Raw genomic sequence first — 10,433 nt, forward strand, 5'->3', positions numbered from 1 at the left:
CGTGCGCGCGTGAACAGCAAAGTCAGGTTTCAGAATTAATAAAAGCCCTGGTGGTGTAGTGGGCTGCAAACCACAAAGTTAGCTCTGTGAGAGGAAGCCGAGGCTTTTTACTCGTAAAGATGTACAGTCTTGGAAGCCCACAGGGGTCTCAGGCAGTTAGATTCTGCCCTATAGGGTCACTGTGAATCAGAATCGACCAGATGGCAGGGGGTTTGAAGATTTTTTGGTATGTTAAACCATTAGACCCCGTCAGTGACCAGAGGGTTTTGAAGTAAATTACTTGGATATGATAGTGATAGGTGGGGTTTTAATCAAACCAGTGAGGTCGAAGAGACAGATTTCCCTAAGACTCGGGGACTGTGGCACTCGAGAAAGTGTTCAGTACATCAGTTTTCCCGGCTTCCAGGGGAAAAGTCACCAACTGTTCCTAAAAATACTTCCCTTCTAATATAGGTCTACCAGGGCAACTGTTGTTAACGTCATTGTGTTGTGGAGCCTGCACATAGACCAAGAGGCAGTTGTTGAAACAGAACAAGTGGACCCCAGATGGTTGAACATCAGGAAAGGTGTGGTCTGGGTTGTATTCTTCCACCATACTTACTCATGCTGGGCTGATCGTTCGGTAAACTGGACTGTCTGACGAAGAACGTGGTATCAGAACTGGAGGAAGATGCATTAACAACTTGCATTAATGCAGATAGCATGAGCTTGCTTGGTGGAAGTGAAAAAATACTTCCTGATGAAAATAAGAAACAACGGCCTTCACTGTGGATTACACCTCAATGTAATGAAAACAAAAACCTGTGTTGTACAGCTGGGCCAATACGTAGCATCATGATAAACAGAGAAAAGATTGGAGTTGTTTTAGGTTTTTGTGTTACTTGGATCTGCAATCAGCTCCCATGGAAGCAGGAGTCAAGAAATCAAATGATAGACTTCATGAAAGTGTTAAAATGCAAAGATGCAACTCTGAGAGCTAAGGTGCACCTGGCCCAAACCATAGTGTTTTCAGTCACCTCATATATGTGTGAAAGAGCTCTACAGTCAGAACGTTTCTTAGAAGCTAGGACAGCAAGACTTTGTCTTGTGTATTTTGCTCATGTAATCGGGGAGGGAGGGGGTGGCTTGGGGGGTGGGAGCCAGTCCTTGTAAAAACATGACTGAGAGAGTAGAGGGTTGGCAAAAATAAGGGAAGAACCTCAACAAGATTTCAGATTGATTGGCACAGTAGTTGCAACAATGGGCTCCAACCTGGTGACAATTGTCACCAGGATAGCGCAAGACCAGGTAGGGTTTCGTTTTGTTATCCAGGGTTGCTGTGATTTGGAACTGACCTGATGACAGGTAACAACCTAACAGCAGGTTGAACCTTATGGTCAGAAAATGTTCCCAAGTGTGTAAGTGAGTCTGTTTTGTTTGAGTTACACTAGGAGTTTTGAGTGTTGAGCCAGCTGTGGTGTTGGCGCGGGGCGCCCAGGTGTCTCCAGCACTGGCCATTTGCCTCACCCTACTCCCTTGGTAAGTGATGTGTTTGGAGTTGGACTGGAGTGCTGGTGGCTCTTAGCTTTACATGCCTACCCCTCTGCACCACATAGATGGGGTACACAGCCGGCTGGCCTCTTTGAGCACCGAGCTTGGGTGCCTGATCCCACAGCTATGTCTGCCTCTCCCTGCCACACTCACAGGCCTGTATTTGCTGACACGTTACACAACAGTGGGTGGAACATCTTGGAATTGTTTCTTGTGGGCTTAGTTTATAAAGGATTTTAGGACTGATTTCTTGAGCAAAGGCTAGGAGTCATGCATTACTCCAGATGTGTCTTAAGAGCACCATCCTAAGCCTGTTGCCTTATCATGGACAGGTTTGTGTCACAGATGAATGGTCGTCACTTGAAGCCATGAACACGTTTCATCTTCCTGATTCTCGCTGTGCTGTTTTTTGGAAGATGTGGACATCTGGATTTCTGCCTGATGTCCCTACTTTGTACCCAGGAGTAGCTGTAACCGAGATGGGCTTTTGGGTTCAGTCTCTTTGTGGACAGCGGACTCTTGATCACAAAACATAGCATCGCCAACTGGATTCTGTAGAGCAGCGGGCCTGGAGAGACACTGACAAGAGTGGCTGTTATGGTCAGCCACAGGAGTTTGTAGGGTTGTGGCTCCACCTCATACGAGAGGAGAGTTCTTTCAGCTCCTACCCACAAGCCCACTTTGAGGTGTCGGTGGCGGCTGCAGGGCAGTAGCATGGTGAGGTCAGCCAGATGATGCCCTCGACTCTGGGGTGTGTGTGTTTTGTGTGTGTGTGTGTGATTTTTGAGGAATTCTTGCCGTGTGTGTGTGTGTGTGTGTGTGTGTGTGTGTGTGATTGATTTTGAGGAGTTCTTGCCTTTTGTCCAGGCAAAGTGTGACTGTTGTAAGAGTAATTCAAACTAACTTGATTTTATCTTAAAACGTAGACAGCTATGTTATGTGAATATGTATTGGCTAGCTTGATATGTATTGGCTCTACATATTTTTCAAGAAAGGTGGAGTAGCCAGGTGTGAACTACTGAATGTAAAACTATGATCTACTCTGTAAACAAGCATTCATGAAAAAAAAGGGAAGAATAACAGAGAAAGGTGGGATCAAGTGTAGCAACTGGTGGGGCATCCCTTAGATGCTGGCCCAGCTATGAGTGGGCAGCAGAGGCGCGATAATGGGAGCGCTCACTTGTCGTCTGCACTCTCCTTTCTCTACCAGTTTCCACCGGCTCCCTTGCCCAGCAGTATGCACACCCCAACGCCACCCTGCACCCACACACGCCACATCCTCAGCCCTCGGCCACCCCCACTGGACAGCAGCAAAGTCAGCATGGTGGGAGTCACCCTGCCCCAAGCCCTGTTCAGGTGAGAAGGAACCCTTTTGACGGATGTTCTAAGTGCAGGGTCACCCTGATGTGAGACCCATGGCCGCCCACCCTCTTCCCTCCCTCCCTCCTTTGGGTAACTGAGAGCTGTGCGACCACCTGGGCTCCCGGGCATATAGTCACGGGTCAGAAACAAGGTAAAAAATCTCATGTGGCACCTAGTGGGGGTTTGTAGTCAAGTGTATCTGAGAGTTGTGTTCTTTTGTACTTATATCTTAAGCGTCATAGTTAAGAGTCAGCTTTGACATCTATTAACTCATGGGCGCTGTACTGGGTGAGAGTCTAGAACTGAGGCCTGGCCTCCTGCTCCCCAGAGAAACTCCCCAGTCAGAGGCAGCTGGATTAGATGGCGGCCCTGGGGAGCCGTGCTCACGTGCAGAGCTCAGTTGGGGGTGTGCCTGCCACCTGCCTTCTATAACATGTTTCTCCCCATTCTGTGGCTGGTCTGCAGCACCATCAGCACCAGGCGGCCCAGGCCCTCCATCTGGCCAGTCCACAGCAGCAGTCGGCCATCTACCATGCGGGGCTCGCGCCAACACCCCCCTCCATGACACCAGCCTCCAACACGCAGTCACCACAAAACAGCTTCCCAACAGCACAACAAACTGTCTTTACGATCCATCCTTCCCACGTTCAGCCGGCGTACACCAACCCACCCCACATGGCCCATGTACCTCAGGTAAGCCCGCCGTCTCCAGCTTTCTGTCCAGACCAGGCAACTGTGGAGGTTGTTAGAGCATCAGAACCAGACACGCCCTAGCTAGAACACCCTGTGTGTGATGCCATTCGCCCCCACCCCCTCTGCCTGTGCAGTGCACGTGGTCTGGCCCGCACCGACATCGTGTGGTTTTGTGATGGATTCAGTTGTGTTGCTGGTGGGTCAGCCCTGCGCCTTTCCCAGCTCAGACCTGACAGACACCTCTGACTCTGGAATGCAGCCCCTTCCTTTCCTTCCTGTGTCTGCTTGGCTTTGTGTATAAGCTCTGTTGCCCTGTACACATGTGCGTACGCATACACCCCTGGCAGGGCGGGTGGGCTCTGAAGGTTGTTCCTGCCTCTTCCTCTATCTTCGGTGGCTGTGTGAGGTACTTGAAGGGTGTGGCCGTGTGCACTGGTGCATTGAGCTCCAGGTCCAAGCACGTCCTCCAGAGCTGCCTGGGCAATAGTGAGCTCACCTCAGAGTAGTGGGCTCCTGCATGGGGGGCTGGTCATTGCAGTGGTTGCTCCTCCCCTGGAGTGGCTGCCCTTGGCCCTCTCTGGGGCTCTTGGGGTGAACTGGCTGGATAAGATGGGGTTGGTTGCTTTTTTGTTTTTGTTTCAATAAGACTCCCTTAGGTCGGGTCTAGGTTAGACCCACCTGACTGAATGCCATTTGGGTTCAGTTACCCGATAGCTGACCCGTTGTATCCTTGGCATGGCCTCGGTTGATGCTCTTGGGGCACCGTGGGCGCTGGAATTGGTGACGTACTTTTGGTGGTGGGTGGGGTGCTGGTGTGGTCAGTGGAGTGTGGCTGAGCCCACTCCCAGAGTGCAGGGGCCCTGTGGGGGCTAGCAGAGACCGCTGGCTTGGAGGTGTATGTGTGAACACAGGGAAGCTCAGGGTGAACACAGGGTGCCTCAAACTTCGCTGTGTTTTTGTGCTGAAAGAACCAGGCTACCTCCTGTTGGGAAGCCCAACCTGCCAGGGGCTGCGTGACAGAGGCCAACAGTTCTGGCCACCTTTCCACCTGACTCCTCCATCAGGCTTATCTTCGAGCTGTGCTGCTGAGTAGGCAGGAAGCAGGGGAGGGTGGCCCAGAGGGGTCCCTCTCAGGAGGGAACCTAGCTGCCCTGCCTGCTCTCCCATCAGAATGGGGAGTTGTCCTTACAGGGTTTACGGGGAGGGAGGCTCTCAGGCCTCACTGCATCTTGCCTCATCTTTAGTCGAGAGGTGGCCAGCCAGTGGCTCAGTGCTGATCTTTGTGAGGCCCCACCCTGGGCAGGCCCAGGGCCGTAGGTAGTAAACCCCCCACGCTGGGTGCCCGTGCCCCAGCTTGCCGGACCTGCTGGAAAGTGAAGCATGTCTGTGGACTGCCTGGCAAAGCCCCCCAAGAGTAGACCGGCCTGATGGCCCACCACTGCCCTCCCCCCTGCGCCCCATCCTGAGCAAGGAGTTGACATGTTGTGTAAGCGGAGATGTTGCCTGTATGCGTAAAAGAGCTCTCTGTTTCAGGCTCATGTACAGTCAGGAATGGTTCCTTCTCATCCAACTGCCCATGCGCCAATGATGCTAATGACGACACAGCCACCCGGCGGTCCCCAGGCCGCCCTCGCTCAAAGTGCACTACAACCCATTCCAGTCTCGACAACAGCGCCTTTCCCCTATATGACGCACCCTTCAGGTGAGGCGTGTGTGTGCAGGGGCCGCCGGGGCACCCACAGCATTCTGCTCACACAGGGCGAAGGGCAGGCAGGGCCAGTGCTTCATGCTCCGCATCGGAGAGCTAGCGAGACCTGTCCTAGCGCGTGCATTCGGGCCCGTGGCGGTCAGCTCAGTGTCAGGGTCCGAGGCTTCTGGCGCCTCGGCTGTGTGTTGTGGTCTCCCGGATTCGGCTTGACAAGCAGCAGCAGCATCGGTCTGGGTGGCTGGCGCATGCTAGGACTCAGGTGGCCTTCTTTGTACTACAGGCTGGGCAGGGCAGTTGGACCTGTGGGGGGTTGTCACTAGGGCGGAGCCTGAGTGGAGCTCTGAGGACATGGAGGTGCAGGTGCTGTGTGCTGGTTGCGAGGGCAAGCGGCAGCTCCCATCCACTTGCTGGCAGCCATGGCTTTATACACAGGGGACCAGTGCTCTGCGAGCAGTGCCAGTGCGTGGCTAGCCTGGGGAGGGGGTGTGGTGAGGCCTTTTTCTGGCCTCACAGGCAGCAAGTCTTGATGGTTTTACGGCTGACTGGTGTGTCGCTATCCACCCTGGTGCAGATGGGAGGGTAAGAGTGCACCGTGTCACGAGCCTCGTTCAGCTAGCGGGAGGGGCTCACAGGCGCGTGCTGCAGACACTAGGCTTCCTTGGGCTTGCCAGCCTCCTGTTTCAATGTTCACCTTTTTCTCTTGCAGTACAAGCCCACCACCAACAGCAGCTGTAAGGCTGCCCTGGAGGAAGCGAAAGGCCAGATCCCCTCTGCCCTGCTACTGCTTCTACCAACCGGAAGCACAGAAAACTAGAATCTCATTGATTTTGTTTTTAAAAATACGTTGATTTCTTGTAACATCCAATAGGAATGCTAACAGTTCACCCTGCAGTGGAAGAAATTGGACCGAATAGCGGCATTTAGGAACTTGTGGGCTAGTCCATAATTCCATATGCTGTTCAGCCCCTTGAGCACCCCAGCTCTCTGCTTGCTGAAACTGGAAGTTATTTATTTTCTAATGATCCTCTGACAGTCATGAACACATCAGCTAGCAAAAGAAGTAACAAGAGTGATTCTTGCTGCTATTACTGCAAAAAAAAAAATTATTATAACATAAATCAAGACTTGGAACGCCCTTTTATTAAACCTAAAAAAAAAAAGTTCAGTAAATTCTTACCGTCATCTGACGGATTATTATTTATAAATCAAGTTTGATGAGGTGATCACTGTGTCCAGTGGTCCAACTTTTAAGTTAAGGGGGGGGGGACTTTTACTTTGTAGATAATATAAAATAAAAACTTAAAAAAAATTTAAAAATAAAAAAAGTTTTAAAAACTGACACCCAGGTAGTGTATGTTTGTGTGAGCTCCCGTGTGGCAGGAGCTTGGCCATTGAGCCAGAAGGCAGCTGTCAAAAAATCGCTCTTCACCTTTTTTTGGTTCACACTGTCTCCAGAAAGAGTCAAGGGAGCACAGTGCCCGAGGTGGACCAGAAGCCTGCTGCTGGAGGAGGAAGCCACCCAGCGCTGGGCAGGGCCGAGCCTGCAGCCCTCGTGACACCTCCAAGCCCATGAGCTGCCCTTCTCTGCAGAAGCCCTGAGTCGGGTCAGGAGACTGAGGTCTGGGCACCAGTAGGGGGCAGGAGAGACTTAAAAGGCTGGAGGGCAGAGGCTGACCAGCAGGGAGTGCAGTTGCTGATTGTGTGCACCCCCAAGACACCTGTCAGTGAGCAGAGGGAGGCTTGATAGAGGCCACTGTCAAAGAGCAAGGCAGTAAATCAAGGTTCTGAAAAGTGGTTTTTAATTCACATAGAGCAATTTGTACACAATAGCAATAAGTTACTCGTACAGTACATAAAACAATAATACATTGAAGTCTGCCAGATACAATGTCAGCCACCATCTGTGTTGTCACGATGTGTCTGTCACGTGTGTCCTGGTTAGGGGCAGTGGAGAACCGTCTGGTCCCTCTGCCCTGGGGTGTGGGGGTGCTATGAAAGTGGGCAGGCGGGATTTCAGTTGCACCCTCAGGGCAGAGGCCAAGGCCTTGATTTTAGGTTCAGAAACAAGTAAAAATAGTGTTCTCTGGCCCAAGATTATAATGACTGCTATTTCTTCTTCCTACACGGTCCAGAAATGGTCAAAAACAAGGCAGAAGATTTCTACCAGACAAAGCCGTATGGATTGCTGGTCTAGAATTGAAGGCAGGTTAGTCAACTTAATTCTTTGGTGCTGGTGACTTGTTAGTGTGAAGAGCTGTCTGGGGTCAGATGGAGGTGACCGTGCTGGGGGGCTGTCCCAGAGAGCTGTCCAGCATGCCTGTTCCCTGTCATTAGATAACGGGAGGGGTGGGGGTGGGGTGGAAAGTCGGCATGGAGTGACTTAGTGGCCCGCCTCCTGCCATGAGGGTTTTTGTCAGGACAGGTCTGAGCTGTGCTGGTGACAAGGCCATGTTCAGGAAGGAAGGGGTACTGGGGTACATTTTCTTAGATACTTCAGCCTGGAGCAGTCTGAGGGGGTGACATCCACTTCTGCATGACAGGTTCAGAGCTTACAAAGGCTTTGCAGCCAATTTGCCTGGGCCTACCACTGGAGGTGGCTGACAAGTGGCAGTGCCCTGGCTGCTGCACGAGGCGCTCTCATGTCTCCTCGCTTTTCCAAAGTGGTTGGCACTGCTCCTTTGGGCCGTACACAACTACTGGCACGTAGGAAACAGGCTGCTTTAGATCTGATCAGGTTGGATCTGCTGTCATAGCACTGGGGCTTGTAATTTTTAAAGTGATACATAAGAAACTGACTGCCCACCCCTAAACAAACCCTCAGGAAGTTCTGGAAGTGGGAATCTTGACTATAGAGGGCAGCCCAAGCCCCCCTCAGTTCTGGTGGTTGGGACTACAGGGTGCGAATGCTACAGTCTACAAATGCTATCCTTTGCTAAACAACAGCCCTGTTCCTAGAAGTGTCTCCTCTGCAGAGAGCTGGGCAGCTGTCCAGAGCTGCTGTCCTCTCCACACACTAGTTATGGGAATGGTGTGCCTAGTGAAGGGTAGGTGGAGGTGGCATGTACCCATCCCTTCAGCAACTATAGCTGCAGGACACCCCAGCACCCAGCTGGGGGGCGGGGGTGGTGTCATACTCAGAGGGTGGTTTCTACTGGGATTGACGGCCGAGACTACACACCCGGGGGTCAGTTTAGTAAACCATAGAGGCTACAGGTGAAGGGCTTACTAGAAGCTGGTGGGTGGGGTGGGGCACGACTCCTCCAATTAATTCTTACCATGAAGCTGCTAAAATCAAAATCCAGTTTTTTATTCATAAGGCACCAGGGTAGAGCTGTCTCTTGCCACCCTGCCTGAATTTCCCTGAAAGGGTGACAGGCATGCTTCGCTCCTCTTTGCACAGCAAGAACAGGGGCCTGTCCTGAGAGTGCAGGAGACGAGAAAAGCCAGTGTGTCGGCTGGGGCGGTGAGCCCCTTCAGGGAGGGTTTGCATAGCTGTCTCTGGCTGCAGAAGTGGATCGCACAGGGGTTAGTTTAAACAGTGCAATGAATAAGCAACAGTTTAGAAACCTGAATCCTTAGGGAAAAAAATTAATCTTGAGGTAAAATGTTTAAAAATCATTTTTGACCTTAGCTTGTCCTGCTGACAGCACTGTCCTGAAGCTGAGGAGAGGCAGGGCCAGGTGTGGTCCCCTGTGAGAGCCAGGTGAGAATCCAGGGCTGTTAGTGTTTTGGGCTTCCTGAGGACGGACCCCTAGTGGGAAAGAGAACAGGTTTCCGCTGCAAGCGCTAGGCCTCACCCTTCAGTAGCGCTGAGCTGCGAGGGGACCAGGACTCCATCTGTAAACGATGAAGGAGGAAGCCAGGTGGCAGTGGGGCTCCTGGGGATGCCCTGGGGCAGCTGCCCGTCAGAGGGGTGTGTACTGGTTGTCAACGGCCCGCAGACGTCTCCGAGAGGATGTGTCCAGTTCATAGTCTGAGTCTTGAGCCCATGGGTCTGACCCCGGCTCCAGGAGCCGCAGGCTGTTGGCGAGCTCCTCGGGTGAAGGCACCCGGTGGAAGATCTGCTCAGGGGGTGAAGAGTGGCCGGGGGTCGTGTCAGGGCTCGGCCCCCAAGGACAGGCAGGGGAGCCAAGGTGGAGAAGGCCCGGCTCTGAGTCCCAGCGGGGCAGGGAGAATGGGAACAGGACCGTGTGGCAGGAACCTAGACAAGGAACGGACGAAGAAGACCCCTGTTAGGGTAAGTGACGGCCTGCCCACAGGCCTGTGTGCCCTGGGTCCACCAGCTCCTTGCCCCACCTGGTGGCTGAGTGACGACAACCACGTAGCTGGACAGGCGGACATCGCAGGCGGCGCCGCACTCGAGCGGGATGGGTGCGCGCTGGAAGTGGTGGAGCATGTGCAGCACGGAAGGGAAGCGCAGGTGCTGTACTCTGCACTGGCCACGCTCGCTCAGTGACAGGCGCAGATGCTGTGGGAGACAGGCGCACACTCAGGACCGGACCCCTGCGTTACCCAGCCTGGGGCCGCCCCGCCTGATGTACCTTGGCAATGCCCTGGAAGTTGAAGGTGAGCACGTACTCGCCGCGCCGGGTCTCGCTCTGCCGCACCAGGAAGACACCATGGGCTGCGGGACCCTGCAGCTGGACCAGTTGGGCTGCCTTCACTCGAGAAATGGGGCCGTGGAACCAGGGGTAGCATGACAGGAAGTGGTCTGTTTTCTGGCAGGCTGGGTCCAGCAGCCCCCCAGGAGAAGCACCTGGCAGGAAGGACAGGGGTGGTGGGGATGGTACATGCCTCCCCCCAGGGACCCCAGGACAAAGAGTCAGCACTCACCTTGGTTGAGTGAGTCTGTGCTTCCCTCAGGGGAGCTGGCTGGGCAGGGGCCTGGGGCTGAGGGCACTGGCAGCTCACAGTCACTCTCGGGCCTGTTGTGGGGGGAGAAAGGGGGTGAGGAATGGGCAGAGGGCAGGGCTCCTAGACTGGGACCACTGGTGCCTGGGCCTTACCCTCTGCCAGCAGACTCCTGGAGTTCAGCCATCCATGCATTCAGCTGCTGTTCATCCCCCACTTCAAAGATGACATCTGTTTGGTCCTTCACCTGGTGGGGCAGGGCAGCTTACAGGCTCTGCAACCAGGCTGT

General features: G+C 53.4%; 2 protein-coding genes across 9 annotated transcripts in view; one reads left to right on the forward strand and one right to left on the reverse strand.

Annotated features, from left to right (window-relative positions):
- Window positions 1–6,469, forward strand: part of ATXN2 (ataxin 2) — a 58,402-nt gene extending 51,933 nt beyond the window's left edge. For 7 of the 8 annotated variants that reach the window (XM_045296878.1, XM_045296880.1, XM_045296879.1 and 4 more), the window contains 4 exons: window positions 2,741–2,886; window positions 3,358–3,585; window positions 5,119–5,287; window positions 6,000–6,111. In XM_045296878.1, coding sequence (XP_045152813.1) covers window positions 2,741–2,886; window positions 3,358–3,585; window positions 5,119–5,287; window positions 6,000–6,028 — 572 coding nt within the window. In that variant the 3' untranslated portion in view covers window positions 6,029–6,111. Of the gene's footprint in view, window positions 1–2,740; window positions 2,887–3,357; window positions 3,586–5,118; window positions 5,288–5,999 lie in introns of all 8 variants that reach the window. The other variant, XM_045296882.1, reaches the window with a different exon arrangement.
- Window positions 6,470–7,069: 600 nt separating this feature from the next.
- The window catches only part of SH2B3 (SH2B adaptor protein 3), a 25,982-nt gene continuing 22,618 nt past the window's right edge, over window positions 7,070–10,433 (reverse strand). The window contains exons 5-9 of the mRNA XM_030887472.2: window positions 10,300–10,391; window positions 10,127–10,218; window positions 9,835–10,049; window positions 9,590–9,761; window positions 7,070–9,494 (exon numbers count right to left, since the gene is read on the reverse strand). Of these exons, the coding sequence (XP_030743332.1) occupies window positions 9,199–9,494; window positions 9,590–9,761; window positions 9,835–10,049; window positions 10,127–10,218; window positions 10,300–10,391 (867 nt within the window). The 3' untranslated portion in view covers window positions 7,070–9,198. The remainder of the gene's footprint in view (window positions 9,495–9,589; window positions 9,762–9,834; window positions 10,050–10,126; window positions 10,219–10,299; window positions 10,392–10,433) is intronic.

The sequence above is a fragment of the Echinops telfairi genome, unplaced genomic scaffold (genome assembly GCF_000313985.2).
Source record: "Echinops telfairi isolate 266 unplaced genomic scaffold, ASM31398v2 ScPeMD7_7412;HRSCAF=8450, whole genome shotgun sequence".
Classification (NCBI taxonomy): Eukaryota; Metazoa; Chordata; class Mammalia; order Afrosoricida; family Tenrecidae; genus Echinops; species Echinops telfairi.